At 37.1% G+C, this 22,796-nt stretch overlaps 1 protein-coding gene across 1 annotated transcript in view; it reads left to right on the top strand.

The window, feature by feature from the left end:
- Positions 1-6,746: 6,746 nt before the first annotated feature.
- The window catches only part of slc24a3 (solute carrier family 24 member 3), a 60,826-nt gene continuing 44,776 nt past the window's right edge, over positions 6,747-22,796 (top strand). Inside the window, exon 1 of the mRNA XM_056761139.1 lies at positions 6,747-7,290. Within this exon, the coding sequence (XP_056617117.1) occupies positions 7,119-7,290 (172 nt within the window). The 5' untranslated portion in view covers positions 6,747-7,118. The remainder of the gene's footprint in view (positions 7,291-22,796) is intronic.

Below are 22,796 nucleotides of genomic sequence, written 5' to 3'. Positions count from 1 at the left end.
CACATAGATCTTGGATGGCTTGAGGTTGAGTAATTGATCAACCAGCTCCTCTACAGATATGACTGTTAATCCTAATCCAATGCTATTTAGGTAACAAATGTTTTGTATTTTTTGCATGCAGTATTTTGGGCTCTTATTTATTAATTTCTGCATTCTGGAGACTAGTACACAGGATTCAAGTGTTCAATAGTGTTGGAAATGCATAATTGGTTTCAACTGGAAAACTGAGCTCATGATAGACAGACAGACCGACAGACAGAACAACACATTGAATGGTTATTTTGTCTGAATTGTATCCAGTTGTATGCTTTATCAGTAAGGTAAAGATGTGTTTTGATAAACGTAGCAGTAAAAGATTTTCTATATACATCTCCAAATTTGATTATTATTAATTAATCCTAATTCATTTAATAACAATGCCTAAAAACTAACTAGAGTAGTTTTTGAGAAGAGTAATTTTTACTTTTACTCAATTACTTTTTTTAATTTAGTATAATTTCAGCAATGTAACAGTACTTGTACTTAAGTATAAATTTCCAGTACTGTTTCCACCACTGATACCAATCACTGAAGTGCAGCATAAGGAGCGAAAATGGCAGAAACGTGAAAACAGACATGTTGACTAAACATATGAATGTTACACACAGGCTTCGACCCAGCAACCTCAAAGTTTCAAGACATGGGTTTAACAAGTTGTGCCACCAAGTTAAACAGTCAAGCACTGTGTGAAGCTAGCAGCACAGAGCCAAAGCAGCACAGAGTGACAAAAGCAAAAACCCTGGCAGATATTGAACATACGTGAGAAACAGATTGAAGGCTATGAAGAGAAGGTGAGAATGAAATCAAATCCAAGATTTCACATATGAACTTTACACATGCTACACAGGGGATATGAACCCAAAACCTCAGAGTATTAAACCATTCGGTTCAACAAGTTGCACCACAGAGCCACACACTCTAGTGCTGCATGGAGCTGTTCAACCAATGAGTCACACAGATGCAGCGCAACAAGAGCAAAAACCAGAGAAACGGAACATACATGAAACCATACAGGTTCATAAGTGAGAATGAGATCAAACTGAAGGATTCATATATAGTAAATGTTTCGGTCACACCACATGTGATTCGACCAAACAACCTCAGAGACTCAAGGCTTGGGTTAACAGGTGTGCCACTCAGTTGACATGCTTGACCCAGGATCCTCTGGAGAGATTTCAGAGCTTCAAACATTGACATGGGCTAACCCACGAAGGGGCTGAAACATGGCCGTAGGGCAGAAATAACAGAAATACAATCTGTTTGAGAAAAAGATAGCATAAGTGGGCATGAACTGAATAAGATCATTTTGACTAGTAATCCATAAAACGATATGTCCAGTCAGAATAGTTTAATACGAGAAAGATACAATGTCAGAAGCACAGTTAACTTTATTTCTCAATTCCCCTGCCATTTCTGTGCGGCTCGGTCCAAAGATCATATGAGCGGAGCTTTGAAAAACAGAGCACTTTTCTTCAAAAAAGTTTTTTATATGCTTTGCAATAAGTTAGTAATTGAATGTTAGAAAATGACAAATGGATTCGGCACTTACCAGGAGAAATAATGTCAGAAAAATAATTTCAGAAAAGCGTTCAAGAGTTATAAGCAATTATATGAAAAGCATCATATCTCATGAATGCTAGGTGGTGCTGTTTTGAAACATCACATGTACATCCGGGACTGTAATTTAATGGCGCGTACCAAATTCTGTGCAGATATACCATACAGTTCAAAATGGCGGACAGACCGTTCATAGAATCGACAGAATCATAATCATACTATACGGTATGACCCGAGTAACCCATTAGACACCGAGATCAAGATTTTCTGACAAACATATCCAAAGTTACAGGCTTTGTCTTGCGAACCATTGGTTGCGCTGTTTCCAAATTTGGGACAGACCCCCAGTCTGAGGTGTCGATGAATCGTGCAAAGTTTCGTACCGATAGATTGAAGAATGGCCGAGATCCATTTTTGGGTCAACGGTGAAAAATTTGCAACGTCTTAATTTTTGAGAATCGCAATTCTGTCGGGTCACGTCTGTGCGGTTCGGTCCAAAGATAGTCTGTGCCAATTTGAATGACAATCGGTCACAATTTCTAGGACTTTTGACAAAAAACGCAGTAGTATATTTCAAGATGGCTGCTACTTTAATGGGCAGAGTCTTTATTTAACACGTGATAAGCGATAAGCGTGTCGAGTGAATGACACTCTGTAGATCAATTGGTTCAATAGTTACAGCTGTTTGAAAAGTGAAATTTTGAACTACTGGTGGTGCTATAGAGTAAGTGCTAGGGCCCCCATAATTGGTAACATGACTTTTGAGGACGACCACTACAAGTGTGCCAAATCATTTTCCTACAGTATGTACGGTTAGGGTTGCCATAGACTCCCATTAGGGAATAATAATAATAATACCAACAGATTCAGTAGTGGCCATAGCCCCTTAGGGGTTTGGCCCCTAATGATGTGTGTGCTAGATAATGGAGCTGTAGGTGTCTCTGTCACTCATTGTTAAAACAGGCAGAAGTTAATCACCCCAGATCTTTCACATGATGAGGAAATTGAGAACTTTATAATGGAAGATGGAGGCTGTTGAAAAGACAAGGAGGGTACTTTTTCCGAAACCTTATACTTTAATGCACTCATGCATTCAAAAAAGTGTAGTGGTGTGACAAATGAGGAGAGAGTTTTAATGACATTGCATGCAGAAACAAAGCTATTGGGTTCAAGTTTAGCAAGAATGAGGATTGTTTGGGAAATATTGATAATTTTGGATATGTCAAAATTAATTACTGGCTAATGACTATATACAGCTTTGTTTTTGTGTGTATTTGGATATCTTTTATAGTTAATTTACAAAATGAATAGCACAGAATCCTTAAATAATTTGAATCTTCTGAGGTGAGACATTGAAGGGATGAATTTTCTAGATAACAGAAGGACTGTGTCAACAAGAAATCACCATGGAAAGAATAATCCCCAAACCCTGAGGATTAAGCATCCACAGAGCATCACACCATATTACAGAGAGATGTTTTTAACCTCAGGTCATCTGCCTAGAAGCCACCTCTCACTAATTTAAGCATGCTATGAGGGTGTCAATTTCTGAACAGCTGCAAATAACCGCTTTGTATAAGCCTTGAGAAAGAAGAGATGGGGACGTGCAGAAACCATGAATTGTGTACTGTGTGTACGTTCACGGTAATCAATCTTTCCCCCAGATTCATCTGCATTCATGGTTTTGAATCATTCCCCTTTACTGCAGATACTGCACCTGTTTATATTTTTTGAATTTTGAGACTGTATTATTATGTTTTTTCCTTATTGCTCATTTGGAGATCTTTTATATACGGTGCTTTTATTTGGATAGATGCTGTTCATATTTCAGGAATACATTGTCACTCTTAGTTTTTGATCATGATCACCTGTTTTTTAATAGTTCTGGAAATATTCTAGTCACCTGTCCTAGATTGTCTCTGGTGTTTGGTTTATACAGCATTTGTTTTTTGTTGGTTAATGTGTGTGGAAACAATTTAGTGAGTTTCTTAAACTATTTTCAAGTCATGCATCAATCCTGAACAGTAATAATGAATTTTAAAAGGTGTAATAAATGAAGGTAAATCCTCCATGGATCATGGGCAGCTAAGAGTTATCCATGCTCCTGTTCTCTTTTATGAATCACCAGATCCTCCAGCATGGGATCAGAAGCAGGTGCTTCCTGAAACTTTACAAACAACTTCAGAGTTAGGGAAACCCCTACCATTGAATTAAAATGTAATTTAACATGACTGTAATACAAGCATGTACTGTGAATTTTAATTAAATGGATGAACTGTAACAGTTTATATCAAATTAGATGCTAAACAACATCAAAAACAAATAGAAATGTACACTTTCCGGTGACATTATTGCCGGAATCAATTACATTGCTTCAAAGTATTTTTTCTTTAAATGTCAAAGAAAAATGTTGGGAGGTGAAGGTAATTATTGTAAGTAGCTTAGTTTTTTAACACAGTTACCGCAGTTTGATTCTCCTCTATAGAAGAGTAGTCTTGTCGATAAGTACAGTACGTCATTGTATGTTAAATGTGTACATTGTTTACATTGTACATTAAATAAGTTTAAATATTTTCAACTGTTGTAATAATACTTTAAGATTGAGGTTCATTCATACTTAGCTAAACTAAATTTACAGTGCGTAGAATCTCCCCCTTTGTATTTGACTGGGTTTATATTTTTCTTGTTTTCTATTCTTAGTATATAGCTTTATACAGTATTGACAAAAAAGATGCAAAGTGCCACACAGTTTGGAAATGTGTCCAGCCGTTTGACCAACCATTCTGAAAATCATGACACATTTCTTAATTTTCATTTATGTGTGTGGCATCAAATTTTTTTGTACGAGCCCTTTAAATCATTGTCCTGCTAAATCTCTCAGTTTCTCTTTCGGCTTGATCAATCGTGCAGTATTGAAAACATTTTCAGCCTGCCAGATCTTTATCATCCCTGTGTGCACACCTTCTGTGCCACTGCTTCAGCCTGAACAGTAGGCCTATGTACTGTATGAGATCTACTGTACATGTACTGACATGTCATATATCCTTCACTTTATAAAATGATGTATTTTAAAGATAATCATTGATTTTGCCAGCCAAAATAATCTGTTTGTTTTTATTTACTAAACTACAGTTCTACGGAGAACCGTAGATTGAATGTTTTGCTTAGGAGGTAGTTCAGATAATCATCATAACAGCTGTGAGATGCCACAGATCTCCATTTTACTGAACAAGTGAACTTTACGTGTTAACAATAATTTTCTGTTTGCACAAACTTGATGACAGTTTTGGCTTCTGGCAATATTGCTTAATGCTCTTCCAAATACTTTATTAATGTACAGGATATATAAATCTAATAAAATTGTTACACAAAAACTTTTTGTTTACATTGCTTTCATGATTTCCTCTTCAATTCATAGCTTATGCTAAAATGCAATACAATGTAGCTTTTCACTACAGTTGAACTATTCCCATCGCAGTGTCTATGATAACTAAGCACCATTAAAGAAAGTTTGTGTGATGGAGGACACAAAAGAATGACACAGAACATCTGCTTTTGGCTTTACGACATCAGGGGTAGCTATTAACTAGTTTTTCCATTCAAGCTGGAAAATTTCAAGAGTTATTTATATGGACACTTCACTCGAAACGACCATATCCGTGAGCTGGCAACGAGATCGACCGGCGAGATTGAACATATGCAAATTTGCATACTTTGAATCTGGTTTAGGTCACGGTGCCAAGGGCTGACACTGTGACCATGCGTCGATCAATGGATTTTCATCAAAGATTTTGTAGTCAGGTTAACAAGAACAGATGACTTGAAAGGTATCATCCCGGTGATTCACTCATGTCAAATCCACCTTAGGCATCTTCCACAACAACGGTCCCATGAAACACATGCGATATTTACATAGTAATTCCGCCTGCTGTATTCAGACCGTTTTAAATGCATATTAAAGAACCAACTGTGGTGATCAAAGGCGTGGAAAAAAATATATTTTACTGGTAAACAATTACTAAACAGATGGATATGGAACATCAAGACAATATGGGACTAATAGCACATCAAAAGACAAACTGAATTACGCACAGATTCATACCAGAGAAAAAGAGAGAGGGAGCGAAACAGGTGAAGCGCAGATCACAAGCTATAGATGAAAGGTTTGGAGAGGTGGGGGGTGTCTAAAAGGACCGGTGTGACATGGACTGGGTAAACAGTGGATAAAGAGCTTTCACTGCCTTGTTTTAATCTATCATCCTTTGTACATTTCAGGTAAACATAACAACATTATTTTCACACTCCGACAAACTCAACCCTCTTGTAGATGCAAATAAACTGGACAAGCTCACAATCTGCACCCACTAACTCCTCATATGGCCCATCCCATCCAATGGTGCAGCTGTACACAGAGATTAAACCCAATCTGTCAATATGTGCCCGCTTCCCCAGAGTCCAGTTTAATCCAATGGGCACATCACCCATTCTTTGCTTCCCTCCATAAAAACTGCATTGTTGTCTTAGCAATGGCATTAGGCACGCAAGCCATGCAGACAGTGGGAGCACACCCAGCTGCTGACAGTGCTGACTATAACAGAGCTCAGGATTTGATGAAAGAAACACAGAGAGCAGGCTACTTTTCCCCTGCAGTGTTTTACATATTTCAGAAAGGGAATATTAGGATGTAAATAAATGCTCGTTTTTCCCATCTTCAAGACTATAAAATGGCAAACGCAGTACCGCAGTTGTATGGTTTTGAGGTTTGTTAGGTTGAACCAAACTAAATCATTTATGCTTAGAAAACACTATCCAGCTGCCAGAATTATTTTGGTGCTGCTCTAGATGGACTACATCTGACAGTGTGACGTATGTGGTGCATTCTCAGTATATCCTCCTCAATTTAAATGCTTTTCCCCTCACGCGCTCCCTGGCAGCATGTTACGCGCATTCAGCGCATGCAATGAAACTCAGCTAACCAACCAGCATACTACCAATAGAGGGTGGCGATGAGCACACGGTTTGTTTGCTAAAAATCCCACCATAGCTCCTCCTTTGAAACCCACGAACAACTGCCCCCTCGTTGCACTCCACCCCTCTCTCTTCCTCTCTCTCAATGCGTTAACTTCATACCAACAAACCAATACAACAGCTACGCGCTTCATCTCACTGTACGCTGCGTTCTAGTTTCTCTCTCTTTCTCACCGCATTCACTTCCTCACTTTCACCCCTCCCTCTCCGTCTCTCTCTCTCCTCCTCTACATCCTCGATCTCTCAGCAGCACTTTGTGTCCTGTGAGAACTGGCACCAAACTGACGCATCCATCCAAGTACATACCCATCTCCATCCATGGGGCGCGCGCAGCATCTTTATTTCTCCACCTTACAATTTGAAGTCATATAGCGGGAATATTAACATCGAACGAGTAAACGCGGGTCGCTTTTTCACCTTTGCGCTTTAAAGTCGCCCTGCCCGTCTCAGCAGCGCGATATCCTTTCGCAGTGGTAAATCGTCGAGTTTTAGCGATGGATGGGGATGCCGTGCGCCTCTGGACTCGACCGATGCAAGTGATGCTCCAGCAGAAGAAGATCAAAGCGCGGAGGAAAAAGCGCAAGGAGTTGTTCGGGGGACAGATGTGCTTCATGGGGCTCCTGCTGCTGGCCGTGTCCGGCTTGTCGAGTTTGGCCGAGAATTCCGGTGAGTTTCTATTCAGGATTTGATAGGAATGTGTGTGTTTGTGAAGGCGGAGGGGTAATGGAAAGTTTTAAAGCAGAATCAGCCACATTCCCACCAGTTTTAATGCAGAATCATTCTTGTGCTTTTATAGGGTAACTGTTTCATTCTCAATCTGTTCAGACTATATGATCATCTGCCTAATAGCTTAATATTAGCCTAACCTAATGAAAGATGTCTATATGATTCCTCTTTAAATCACTCAATAGTTTGAGTGCAGTTGATAAAAATCATGTGAGCATCTTAAACTGTTAATAGTGAGTATACTTCTCCAATTGTTACTTTGGTAAACTTGTTAATAATATGAGTACAATTCTCATACCTTTACTTTGTAGATCCTCCTTTGAGTTTTTAAGAGCAAGATATCTTTTCACTATTTTAGAGGAAAATCATATTGACAATCTTGTAAGTGCAGTTTCATGTGCTCTCAATCCATTTTCAGAGTCATGTTAGTGTTTGCCGTGATGTTGATATAGTGAGTGTTCTGAACATCTGTGTTTAATAATAACTGGGTGATCTGTCGCAGGGCAGTTTTCCCCCAACAATGCCGGCTTTGCGTTTGGATCCATAACACTGTAAGCTTGTTGTATTTGTTCAAAAACAGAATTGGATTGAACACAATGGCCCAAAGTTAAATCAAATCTTCAAACTTAACGGAGCGGGTGTTTCCAGGTTTTGGTCTGATCTGTCAGTCTCTTTCCTGTGTCTCGGTATAATTAAAAAATGTTTAAATGGATGGACAAAAAAGGAAGAGCTGAGAAAGGAGACAGTAGCAAGGTCCAGCATGTTAAACAATCATCCACTTATATACTAAAGGTCAGCATTAAGCAAAAGGACTTCAAGCATTAATGAGTGTTGATACAAAGTTGTCAAACACTGGCATAAAAGCTTTTCTCTTCCTATGAGCTGCTCTTAGATTTGTTCGCTCCCAGTACAGCGCCATCTAATTCCTCGCACGCTCCATCTGGTCATTCGTATCTGTGCAACACAGTACTAAAAATTGACTTTTTATGATAATCTTACTATTATATGCATCCTTTTAAAAGCCATTAGGAATGTATGCATCTGTCATTGGAGCGCTCACAGTACCCTGACAATTTATGAAACAAAACACGTTCCCATATTATGCTTTGCATGTTCATTTAAGTTCACCATATTAGAAGTTAATCTTGTTGTATAACATTATCTTAAACCGTGGATATTTCCGTTTTTCAGTGTGTTATCATATTTGGAAAGCTGGTCTTGTGCATTTGCTGTGTGTAAAAGTGATGGAGTGAGATGGAAAAATGAAGCCGTGGATGTTGGAGCTTTTGTTTTAAACCCAGTGGAGGCGTCATTTAGTAGATGTGTATCTGATGTGAAGGTTGGTGTGAGGTTTTCCTGCTGCTTTAGGGACCTCATTGTATCTATAGTAAGTTCTAGATAGGCATCACATGAATAATTCCAGAAATGCATTGTGACACTCGTTGACAAAATAGATTCAAAATGGCCGACAATGCGAAAGAAATGTCCTTATGTGTCAAAATAACTGCGACCTAGTGTGGATTTTTGTTATCTTTAATGTGGGGTGGTCAGCCATGGGGAGCGAAACAGAACCACTGGATGTTCTTTTACGCTCACAGACTCACGTGGCATAAAACGTTTCCCTAGTCTTGATATGCATTCATGGATGGACATAAGGAATTGCGGGAAATAAAGTGTTATATTAAAGTAAATAAAAAATTGTCCCCAACATTTTTTGCTTTTAAAAATGAAGTGATGCTCATTTAATGAGATTCCACTACAGTTGGGATGCTGCCTTAGAGGGCACCTGCCTATGTGCCAAGCGCATCCCAGGTTTCAGAATAGAGCTTACAGCGGGCATTGCTGTGCCGAGAGACATACCAGGCAGCGAGACGCTGATATAAAGTGACTGCACTGTCAGTCGCTGACTTTCCTGACGGACAGGCTGCCTAAATCTACAGTAGCCAGTTTTCTATGAAGCTCTTTGTTCTTTATTAATTTTTTTACATTAATTCAGTGCGCTTTCTTTTCGTCATTTCTTCCATCCCCTTATTTTCTTTTCAATCCTCTGTTTCTCAGTATCCTTACCTCTCTTTGACATCAATTCATGTTCCAGATACTCCCAGGTATCTCCTGTAAGCACACTCTCTTATAGAAAAGATAGACAGGGGGAGAGGATGTGAACATGAGAAACATGGAGAATGTGTTAGATCTTATACACATACAGGCTATAGGATTCATTTGGACGCTGCTGGAGAGTTGTGTTTTGGCTTAAATATCACAGTCTCATATAGCTTTTCGAAATGCAGGGCACTGGATGAAACAGAAGCTCTAAATCAAGCCTCAATCTTTCACTTCCATTTATGCTGGTTTTCAGGGGCATATCAATCATTTTAGTGTAGCTAGAATTTTCTACAATCATTTTTTAAAAGATGTAGCACCAATACATGTGCATTTCACAGACAGCTTAGGTTTTTGTGACGATTTTTATGACACTTTTTGGTGATATTGGTATTATATGGTTTTAAATGTTGAACATGAAGTGCACCTGTGGCCATCAAGCTAGAGCATAACAGAGACATCTGCTGTAAATCTCCTCGACAACTTTGGATAAAAATTGGATTCTGGATGTTAGATTTTGTGTCTAATGCAAAAAACGCATACATTTTAAACGGATAGTTTGTATACAAACCTGTATACATTTCTTAGTTTGATTGAACCCAGCGATATTTTGGAGAATTTAGGAAAGCAAGCAATTCTGGGGCACCTTTGACTTCTACCATTGTGGTCAATGGTGTCTCAGAAATCTTATTAGCAAACATTTTTGTATTATCTTTCTTTGTTTTAACAGAATAAAAATGATATACAGGTTTTTGAACAAATTGACCCTGAGTAATTCATGAAAGTATTGATTTTTTGATGAACTATCCCATTTTGTCTAGTTGACAGTGGATGGCCAATAAATATTTTGGCCACTGTGTTGTCTCTTTATTTTGAATGGTCCCTAGATGCTTGTTGTTTTATGTCTTTGGCATTGATTTTTTTACTATGCAGCAGAATGACTACATTTTGTAAAATAAATTTTAGCGTGATTCTGAGTGTTTTTGGATGCCATTACCGTAACGCTTCAGTTTAAAACATCACAGTATCACTCCGACCTTCTCTCATACCAGTCCCTCTTCCCTTTCTGTATTTCTTTGAAATTAGCAGATTCTGCTAATATGTGCTTTATAGACATGCAGATTTTCAAGTAACCGTAACGCATTTCTGAGTTAGTCATGATAAATAGCTAGTTGACCCAAAGTCAAAAATAAGTGACCCAAATCGAACCGATTTGTGTATGGTTTCCCATTGAAAGTTACATCTTGTTGCTCCTACAGTCTCTCTTTCTCTGTCTAGTCCTCTTCAGACCTCCTCATTTATCATCCACGGTCAGCCCACTCTTTATCAAGTCTCTATTTGCAGCGGAGCACTTCATTATTTTAGCTAGTTTTACACCACACCGGGCCACCAGCCTGACAGCAAGCTAGTCTCAGATGAATGATTTGAGACGGATCAGTGCTGTGATGTTAATTCTATACTGCATAGACAAATGGGGCGTTTGAAGTATGTGTGAAATATCAGTGAGATAACAGTGCTCTTGTTACAGATTTCTGGCCATTGAAGCCCATGTGCAGGTTATTGGATTTCTCTTTATCACATTAGTGAATTACTTCAGTGTCGGTGTTCAGAGGGTTAACGTTCAAAGGCAGATTTTTTCATAAGCGTCTAGTCTGTGATATGCCTGAACCGATGCTTGACTAATTTGTGTAAAGAAAGGTTCAGGTTTCTTAAAGGTGCTGTGTGAAATCTTTTGGATTTATTGACAGAAATGCAATATTATATACTATAAATAACTATGTCTTCAGAGGTGTATAAAGACCTTAATCTTTACCATAGACTAAGAGCTATGTTTTTATTACCTTAAAATAAACTATTTCTATCTACACAGCGGGTCCCCTTACATGGAATTCGCCATGTTGTTTCTACAGTAGCCCTTAATGGACAAACTGTTCTACAGAGCGTGTTAAATAAACACGTTATCTCTTTTAGCAAAGAAGCGAAAACGTGATGAAATCTTAGTTCTTTGTCAGCCACCGTAGTGATTCTAAAGGGAGGGGTGAGCAGTGGACATTTTCCTTTATTTTACGGACAATTCCGTTAAATACTAAAATGTAGTGTTATTATTATTTTATTATTATTTTATTTCAAGGTGCCTTACATATTAATAACGTGTATTGTGCCCTATTTTAACATCCTTTTTTTAGTGTATAATGAAGCATTTACAGAATATAAGACATAAGAACAGAACTAAATGCCGGGGTCTCTAAATGTTGTTGTAAAAGTTAGAAATGTATTTTAACTTACTGTACGACTAGTCAACCGACCAGTAAATGACATTATTCAAAACAACAGCACCTGATCAACCTTTTTCTGAATATGTTAAACTATTCATTGTGTCATGGACTGAATGTTTTCTGTCAGCTGTAAAAAAATACTGACTATGTGCTTTGCCTTTGACCTGAGTGAATGAATAGAGCCAGTGAGGCTGTTCTCTAGTGCACCATCAACTACAAAAGTCCCCCTGCTTACACAGACCAGAGTAGACCAGGCTCCATCATGCCTTCGACGGCTAATCATTCACAATTATGATTCAGACATCGCTCTGTCTGTAAAAGCAGAGTTTTTTTGCTAAATATACGCAGCGCAGACTGTCGTTTCTGCACAATTTTGGAGATGGGTTCACAGTGAATAAAAATCATCCTGTCATTTGATCAAGTGTGAAGAGCAAATAATGGCTCATCTTTCAGAACATCACAGTTGGCAATTAAGCTCCTCGTTCAAATGCTGATTTAAAGAATCACATCAACACAGTCTTAAACTAAAACAAAAAAAGTGAAATATGTCTTCCAGAATTAAATAGAGGGCACTCATGTCTTTGCAAGCTTCTCGATGTGACAAAAATATAAGTTGTCTCATTTATAATGTAATTGATGAATGCCTATTTCCCATCATCCCTTAATAGTGTACAGTTTGTTTATGGCTAGAGAGCAACAGTATGCAAGAATGAAATATATTATGCTTTAGGAGCGACTTTATCGAGCTGTTTCATGCATTTGTGTTTCTTTGTGTTTGTGTCTCCTCAGAGCATATCACCCATTGCATGTTTGGAGTCAACGTGCAACTCCATTCACAACCCATTTTGCCTCTAAAATGTGATGTGTTCTTGAGTGAAACAAATATTCAGCGAGGAAGGGAGAGTTTTAGGGTGGAACTTGACTATATCCAATTTCTTTCCAGAATGTAAACAGACCAGAATGTGAATTTGTTAACACATTGCAAAATATTTGGCTCTTTGTTAACATCAATTGGCGTGTTGATGAAAAAAGAGATGAATGTTTTAGAGGTGTAGTATGATTACATTAACATTACATTTTAACATTTCAAAGACATTTTTATTACATTTGGAAAAACATAAGACAATGAATTATTCACAATAATGCATTACGAAATGAATGTCTTGAAATCAGATTTTATGCTATAGACCAGTGGTTCTGAAACTGTGGTACGCGTATACCACTAGTGGTACTTGAAGAGACCCCGGTGGTACGTGAGTTGACAGGACAGAAAATTAAAAACTCAATATATTAATTTACATTTTGTGTTTCAAATACAATTTCAAATGTTTTATACACCTAAATGATTGATAAATATGGAATACATCTCAGCCTATGTCCAATCTTAAAATAGATAGTATGAATTATTGTTGTTTACTTATCGATGGCCGATGTAACTCAGGCGCGGGACGGGCAGCTCAAACACAGCGAGCAGACAGGCGCTTGTGATTCCCTCACTCTCTCTCTTCCAATGAGCTGCATGCAAATTAAGTTTCTTATGTATTTCTACACTTGAACTGCTGTTAAAGCTGTTGTTATTGCTGTAAAGTGCTAATTCAACACGTGTCTGTATCCACTCAAGGGTAAATCAATGAAGTGCGCGTTGCAATGTACGGTAATTTGACAAGCCATTTTGACTGCAGTAAAGTTTAAGTCTTTGTTTGTTATATACAGATGTTAAAGTATACGTGTATTTATTTATCATTTGTGTTAAATATTCTTTCCACATTGTCTGTCTTTAATATTAGTTTGTAGGCTTTCTCCAAGTCCCCACAAAGTTAATAAATCCCCCATAAGAGTCCATAAGAGTTTCCAAAGCCCTGTTTCACTACAGAATAGTGTTTTGTGTCGACTACTGCTTAAAAACATGGAAAAACATGTTCTTTAGTTTGTAAACAGCTGGTAAATAAGGTGTTTGTATTATAAATAATACATTATATTAGAAGACGAGGTGTAAACAGAAAGATTCACAGCTCTATTATTAATTTAAGTGTTTATTCATGTTAATTTCTCTGGCGGTCAATAGGTGATACTTGATCAGAAACGTTTGATAACCACCGCTATAGACAACTTCGCTGGTCTAGAACCACTTCCTGTTTCAGTTTTTTATTTTTTTTAAATCTTACACATATAATTCAATCTTAAACATATGTGTTTAACATTATAATTGGCTATAAAGTTTCTGTTGGTTGTATGTTGCTCAAACATTAGTGTGACGAAACAGTGAACCAACGCTGTTTACGTCATCCGAATACTTATTTAGAGCACAGCCTAGCGCTAAACTGTCTGTGTAATCTTTGATTAAAACAAAAAAGAAATGTACATGGCCTATGATCAATAGCTTTTTAAGGAAAATAGAACAATTCAAAGGAAGCCTAGCCTATGTTAAACATACTTTTACTGAAAGTTATACACTTACATTATAACACAAATAAATAAAAGATCTTCGGGTTTTCCCCTTACATTAAATAGTTTTTAGTTTTTGGTTCATATTTTATTTAACAGCTGGTAAATAAGGTGTTTGTATTATAAATAATACATTATATTAGAAGACGAGGTGTAAACAGAAAGATTCACAGCTCTATTATTAATTTAAGTGTTTATTCATGTTAATTTCTCTGGCGGTCAATAGGTGATACTTGATCAGAAACGTTTGATAAGCACCGCTATAGACAACTTCGCTGGTCTAGAACCACTTCCTGTTTCAGTTTTTTATTTTTTTTTAAATCTTACACATATAATTCAATCTTAAACATATGTGTTTAACATTATAATTGGCTATAAATTTTCTGTTGGTTGTATGTTGCTCAAACATTAGTGTGGCGAAACAGTGAACCAACGCTGTTTACGTCATCCGAATACTTATTTAGAGCACAGCCTAGCGCTAAACTGTCTGTGTAATCTTTGATTAAAACATAAAAAGAAATGTACATGGCCTATGATGATGTTAATTTGGGCGTTAACCACTTTTCTCCATATCCAATCAATAAGCTTTGGAAAAAAACAATCCACGCCCTCTGTTTTTCATTTAATATTCAGTTTCACTGAAACTGAAGACGATTGCCATGTCCGAATAATGTGGAATCAGATTGGGTGGTCATTATAATAGGAAAGAAAAACGATCTGTACTTACTCAGTAATTAAAGAAGCATATCAGATCCCCCATTTGAATGTCCCTAATAATCCAGCGGCTTTGTTTTGGGTTAATATCTTATTCTGGTATACACAGGACACTTCAATGAGGGTGCCGGCAGCTGCAGACCTGGAGCGAATGACGAGGTGAGAAAGAGATGGTAAAGAGAGGAACAGCACAGTGTTTTCTGTCTGCAGGCCCCTTCACATGCCTCTCCCGCAGCGGCCCTCACGTGTAGCGTAGGTCATTAATTCAGGAAGGAGGGGGCGCCCTACATACCTTTTCTATATATATATATATATATATATATATATATATATATATATATATATATATATATATATATATATATATATATATACTGCATATTTATATATACATATATATATCGCTTTCTCTAAATGTCCTCATTAAAGGTGTGATTTATGATGCCCCTATAGTCCACCCTCTGTACGTTTGTGCTGCAGTAAGTAGTAGATCAGCCCCTGTATTGCCTGTGTTTATAAAGTTTTTGCTGAAGCCAAAATCATTCTGACTGAGTAAATCAAATGCATCGTGCAGTTCGGCAGAACACAGCAAGAACACCGAACATCTTCTAGAGAGGCTCTGCCCAGTCAGCGAACGGACGGATTGCACACAGATGTTTGAAATATTTTAGACATACAGAGATGAAAACCAGCCACGCATTGTAATGTAGCAAGGACAAGCATGTTATGCAGACACTCTGCGAACCGCGGTGACCTGCCAAAAATGTTACGCACTGAAAATAATATGTTCTCCCGTTTATTTTTCATACATTGCTGATTTTTTCCAAATTGAGAAAGATTAACCCTGAGGGTGTAAGTCTGATCAAATGCTTGAGGCAGTTATCGTTAGATTGAGTTTTTCTTGTCTCTGTTGATTGTATTTGATATGTATTCATTTAGCCAACGCTTTTATTCAAAGCAACTTACAAATGAGAGAGATCATTAATTCAGGAAATAGAGAACCAATGTTGCATTTAAAATGGTTGAGGTACAAATTACAGTGTCCTTTTTAGTCTAGAGGACACAATTGAACTGTCAATGGGGTGGTACACTTAAAGGTGCTCTGTGTTTATTGCCTTAGAATTAGCAATTTCTATCTACATACACCCCTTACATGGAATTCGCTAAGCAGTGTTTGTAAAACCGGGCTATTGAGACATTACTGAAAATATCTCCTTTTGTATATCACAGAATAAAGAGACATACAGGTTTTGAATGACATTCATTCAATCAGGGGCACAACTGCACGTTTTCTGAGGGGTATGCAAGATCATTTTTTGCCCCCCCCATCCGCCACTCCAACCCAATACAGAAAACACTTTGTTGTGCACAACAAATAAAAAATCCGTAGACAAGTGTATGTTGTCTTTGGAGTCATTCTAGTTATATTTTAAATCATGCCAAGGTGACAGACAGTCAGATTTGCATCTATAATAGAAGCATAAAGGTTTCCTTTTACATAAACACTTTTCCACCGGCTTCACAATGTAACATATTTACAATTCTAAAAAGATAAATAACACGAATAAGAAAACGAATAAAACAATGGAGTAAAAGTACATAAAGTTAATGCTCAGAAATACACAATAAATTAGGCTGAAACTAATGATTATTTTGATAATTGAATAATTGGACGATTGTTTTTATTAATTGGATAAAAGGCTTTTTATTTGATCTTTTGCCTAAAATAACTAAATAAAACCCCAAATAAGGGTTTTTATTGCTTTCTTTGGAAAGTGAGTTTAGTTTATATAATCTATAATTTTGACATGTAATACCTTTAATAAAAAGCCAGTTTTAAACAATAAAACTTCTTTAAATATCCGAAGTATAAGTAAAAATCGAGTTTAAGCCACTTAGAGATGTGCTGGTGTGGAAATGTTCCCAGTAAATAATAAACTTATTTTGATCTTCAATGTAAGACATTTAGATTATTCCCTTTCCTTCAACAAAAAGTTTTTTTTTTAACATTATTCATTATCAAAACAAATACTACGTGTGATGTACTTGCGTTGTAGGCTATAACAAAATGTATTTTTCCCCACTTTAAAACGAATGCTTAGTTTGTGGTTCATCAATAGCTTTTTAAGGAAAATAGAACAATTCAAAGGAAGCCTAGCCTATGTTAAACATACTTTTACTGAAAGTTATACACTTACATTATAACACAAATAAATAAAAGATCTTCGGATTTTCCCCTTACATTAAAACGTTTTTAGTTTTTGGTTCATATTTTATGAAACACAATATCGTTGAAGTAAAACAAAGACAAAATCACTTACACTCAACAAATATTTTCTTTATTTATTAACAAATAATCTTTTGCGCTCTTGTCTCTGTCATCCTGTTGTCATTCAATGCACAGTTTCACTGTCCTCAAGTAATCTCCCGGAGCTCTGTGCTGTACAGAGATGACGTGACGTGTTTTATTATTAATTTATTACATTTTATTAAAAAAAAAAGAATATTTTGGCACCGCATACACTGCATACCCCATTTTTGCACCACTGCATTCGATGAATGACATGAAGGATGCAAGATTTAGATTTTTGGTGAACACTTAATGGTAAACTCTTTCTTGTTCACCTCTTTACAGTTAGTGTACAGATGTTTTTTGAGCCACTGTTTATATGTTGTTGTAATTTCCAGATGCATGAATAAAAAAATTGGTGTCAACCAATGGCCATAATATGACCATAATAACAGGAATTATGTGGTGATACAGCAGATTTAATATAAACCTCTAATCTTCCATTAGCATGGAACCTCAACACATGCACATTCTCAGTGCTAGCACACTCACCTGCGCTGGGAGGGGAAGAAGAACTGATTAGCTTTTTAATTGTGTGATTTGGATCAAACACGAGCCGACTATAATACAGTGTAGTGCAAATTGCCACCGAGAATATGAGAAGGTAGCTCATTAGTTATCAAACAGGATTACCTTATGATTCAAATACGCATTTCCTTTCGGTAAATAGACCGATATGCGTAAGATATTAAAATTGGCTATGAAAGAATAATGAGTTCTAAGCTTTTAATCTTTTGACTGTTTTGAATTAGATAAGCCCTTGTTTGATATTCTGTCTGATTACATGAAGCTGCAGTTAAAACATTTGAAGGGAATACGTTGGTTGGAAATATACCGTAACCTGCGGAGGATGTGTTTACTGAGCTGAAATGTCTGTACTTTGAGAGTTGAGAGGCTGACGGGGTTCCTAAATTGTGGCTGTTTGTAATTGTCAGGAGGATTACTTTGAATGAGCTACAGAGTTACCGAGCACAAATCTAACATTGCATGATAGATCTCAAAGATACAATGAAATGTGCTGGTTATATCTTGCTGCAGTCCTGCTTTTCATCAACTGGGATTGGATATCTTGTTAGCATAGAAGAAAGTGTCTTATGACTAACATGCACAACCTTGAGCAAATCTGAAAGATTAACCTGGAACAACAGACTATAGAAGAATAGTAAAATCACACCTGAATAGGTTGTACTGTACTTAACTCCAACAAAACTTAAATTGGCTTTTAACACTTGAAATTGTTAACCCCTAGGCGTTCTGAGTAAATCCTGGGTGATATGTCCCAAATAGTGCTTGGACAAGATGTGTCATGTTTTACGGGTTCACACATGACCCTGGGTTGGTAATTAAGCACCAATATTTTGGTTTCACGATTTCAGACTGTAAACCCGGGTTCACACTCTTTGCATTTTTATAAGGTCAGTAGCATTGATTGGATGAATACAAATCACAACAAGCACTCAACCCGCTTTAATAACTGCTTGTAAATCTATGAAAATGTCACCACTTAAATCCACAGTGGCTCTGTCACCTGAAACATATAAAATACATGCAAAACCCGTTTTCTTATACTTGTTGTTTTCATACAGAGTTTTAGTTAATATATTTCCAGTCAATGTTTGTAATTTGTATACTTCTTATTTTTATCTTAGACACTGAAACAATACACAGTTCTATGAATATTTCTTTCATGAAATATTTAGCACTTCAATAAATATTTAGATTGGTTTTCTGTTCAAAGAAATATTAAACAGGAAAGGATGACCCAGAGTTAATCACAGTGATAAAAGCAATGTAATGATTAAAATTTGATTTGTGAAAAAGCTGATTGTACATTTAATTTATATATGAAAATTTTGCAAAATCGTGATTTTTTATTCTGCATTCATAAAACTGCTGTTGGGTTGTTTTGATTGAGTAATAGTATCTAAAAAAATAGCTAACTACCACAATAAAAACATAACATTAAAATTTTAATTTAATATGTATATTAGTTAAATAAAGTTTTCTGAATATCTATAAACTATAGACATATTGGTAACTCTTCACAAATAAGGTCCTAGGATTTGTTAAGGTGGGGGTTGCCACAGTTTTCCATGCATTCTGATTTTTTTACAATGTTAAACGTGCTGGCTTCTCATGCTTGACACGGCAACTTGTCAAAATCAAGTTGGACGTATTACGTATTATTTCTGTGCTCAATACACTCCCCCTGCGTTCATTTCAGAACGTTTTTTTGAACATGAAGGACCGTTTCGTAACAACTTTTCTTAGTCCCTTATTGGACAATTCTTCCAGAAAAGCACGCCCACGTGTAAACATGCGAGAGCCAGATGATAGATCACGCCCACATGTCAACCAAGGAGAGCGGGAGTGGAAGTTCACCTGTGTTTGTTCGTTCACTGCATTTCGGTGAGGAATGTTATGTAAACAGTGGATATAATGCTGGGTTTGGAGATCGTTTGAATCTGATAGATGGCATGGTCCTAGGGCTAAGACATGCAAGACATGAATCGCGGGTGGTAGGTGAAACGGAGTCATATGTCTGTGTTTTGTTGGCAATCTGTGCACAAATGCTTTAGTTCCAAACCCCCAATCCCCCCTCAGACGTCGTTATACGACATATTATATATAACATGATCAATCTAGCAGTGTACATTGTTGTAGTGTCTTCTAAGAAAGTCATTTTTGACATTAATCTTAAAAGGTTTCAGACAAAAGCATTGCCGTAGCCATCTATGAGGTCACCGGGGTCCGGACCGCTTTAATTTCTTCATATTAAAAGATGGATTAACTTCACTTGATGTGAGAGGCTGGCAGCGTCATCCAATTGAAAGAGTTGTGAGTGTGTGCGTGGGTATGCAGTCTCCGCACTGCATACCCGTAATAACACACTTGCATACACATTTTCATGTTATGACACACTTTAGGAAGTTAATATAGTGGGGAGCAGCACATCGGAACATTTTGGTTTTTATTTTGGGCATGTTTTTCGACGTGTGATCTCACATCAACTTTAGTCATATAAAATTTTTTCCCAAAAACAAAATTGTTGACAGCGAAAATGACGGGTGGCCGTAACTGAGGCCAGCAAGAGAGAGCTGTGTGAGTAAACCTGACTCCCCGACTTCAAGCTGTGATCTAACAACAGACGCTTTGCCTTCTCTTCAGAGTGCCCGTTTCCAAAACCGGACCAACGCTTGTTTGATGCCCACTCGGAGCGGTCCCAGTAGGACCACTTATTCTAATCATTTTGGAAAACCACTAGCCACAGTATAAAGCCATGTTCATACGTTTATCATCTGTTAACCTTATTATTCCTTATATATATATATATATATATATATATATAGTTGAAAGATTTATAGCATTTATTGGTAATATTAGGTTTATTGACACCCCGGACCTCACTAATTTTCAAATACTGGCTACGGCCATGGACAAAAGGACTAAAATATCTAATTTACATAATACTGTATGTACCTAGTAGTGTGGAGGAGTGGAGTGATGCTACACTTATGCCCCAGATACTGAACTATCTCTCCCACTGAGTTACCCTGAGTCTCAAAGTGCCCTGCCTGATCCTCCAGTCTTTTGAAGACACACCTGTAGACGGTGGACATGAGGCTCATGTCCAGTTCTTGAAGCTGGTAGCAGACCACCAGCAGATGCAAATGAGACTGTTAATGTTCTGTCACATTCATAAACGACCCATAACTGAAGCACAATCCCTGACTGTAAATCTAACCAAAATAGATACTCTGCTAACACGTCAATCTGAACATCAACTACGATCAATAATTCTTGGACAAGCCTCAGTTTTAAATTCCCCATTGAACGTTAAATCACACTTTGACTTCACTGGTATTGGTATTTTATATAGGTACACTACAGATGCCTGAAGTACACATACACAGACCTCAGTTTCTCTTCTGATATCTTTGTACCTCTCCTTCATCCCCAACTTTGTTTGACTAGTACTGTCCCACATTCAAGTTCTCACCTAGGTAGCTAATGAAGATAAACTAGGTAATTACGCTTTTGACAGAGTGGAAACATGCAGTGTTATATTTATCCGTGTGTTGACAGTATGGGGTCAGATGTGTAAGGGCACACTGAATCTATAGCTGAGAGTTTCCCAGGTAGTTCCTCCCGACAACAGCTGCTATCTGGGACAGTCTTCTGTTGGACCAGTTTTCAGGTGATGTGCTGCAGATGTGGCTACGAGGAGCAATCTATTTCTTTTTTGAAAGTGTATAAAAAACAATCGGCGAGTACAAGCGTCAGCAAGCATTTCCACAGAAATAGCAGCGTTGGCCACGGGCTTTCAACATTTAGCTGTGTGAAATAGACCGTCAAGTCTCTTGACAGACACCACAACGAGGGTGAAGAACAACCTTGTTACATTATTACCCCTGTCAAAAATCTACCTTAATGAATTCAGGCGTTATTGTAATTTTTTTAAATGTTGTTGTTTACCCGTATTGTTAAGAATCTCAAGGTTGCAGGCTGTGGTTGTGACCAAGGAATTGGAACTTTATGTAGGTTGCGCTTTGACTGTAGTACTCTTGAATAATTCCCTTACATTAGTGTGCTGTATCTTATGTCACGTAAATAGTGTTTAAAACATGGAATGTAACTAATTAATGACTTGGGAATAGTGACCAGTACACTACGCACCTAGATACCATATTCCTCATTACCAAGTAGTGATAAAAATACTACCGAGAAGTAAATAAGACCCTTTTCCATTAACAACAGATGCTGTTGGTTACAGTATCATAAAGTAAATTTTTAATGAGTATTGAAGTTGTGTGCATATACTGGTGGTATCATTAACTCTTTCAAGTAAGACTTTAAATGGTAAAGGTCCAATTTATGAAATTTAGCGGCATCAGTCAGGGAGATTGCGAATTGCATCCAACGGCTCACTCGCTTCAAAGTTCCCTGTAAAAAACAACTATTAGGATTTACTTAATTTTTTTACTTAAATATTTTTTTAACCAAAATTGTATTAATTAAAAAAAGGTGTGTAAAAACATGACACAAAATTCTTTAGTAAATCCTATAGTTTTTTTTTACAGTGTAGATCAGTTTGTCCGTTTAGGGCTATTGTTGAAACAACATGGTGAATTCCATGCACGGAGAGCCGCAGTGTATGTAGATATATAGCTTATTTTAAGGTAATAAATACATAACAGACTTTATACACCTCTAAAGACATAGTTATGCATATTATATTGCATTTCTGTCAATAGATCCTCCAATGAAATACGCGCAGCACCTTTAATATTGTTTTATACTCAATTCTACAATTTCTTTGTGCATGTATCTGATGTTTATTTTGTAATCTGAGGTCACTCAGACCAATCTGAATACATCTGCAAACATCGCTAAATATAGCACTGCAGTAAAGAGAGTGGCAGAAAGTTGCATTATGTGTCTTAGTCAGGTTTGCTCTTTGTGAAATTACTTGAACATCAGGACATGCACCTACGGCTCTTCTGTGTAGAGGAAAGTCCTTTGCTCTAATGCATTCTGGTCTTACGTTTAATTTTTCATGC

The sequence above is a fragment of the Triplophysa dalaica genome, chromosome 11, assembly GCF_015846415.1.
Source record: "Triplophysa dalaica isolate WHDGS20190420 chromosome 11, ASM1584641v1, whole genome shotgun sequence".
Classification (NCBI taxonomy): Eukaryota; Metazoa; Chordata; class Actinopteri; order Cypriniformes; family Nemacheilidae; genus Triplophysa; species Triplophysa dalaica.
Note: the sequence above shows the minus strand (reverse complement) of the source record. Positions and strands in the feature narration are given on the sequence as shown.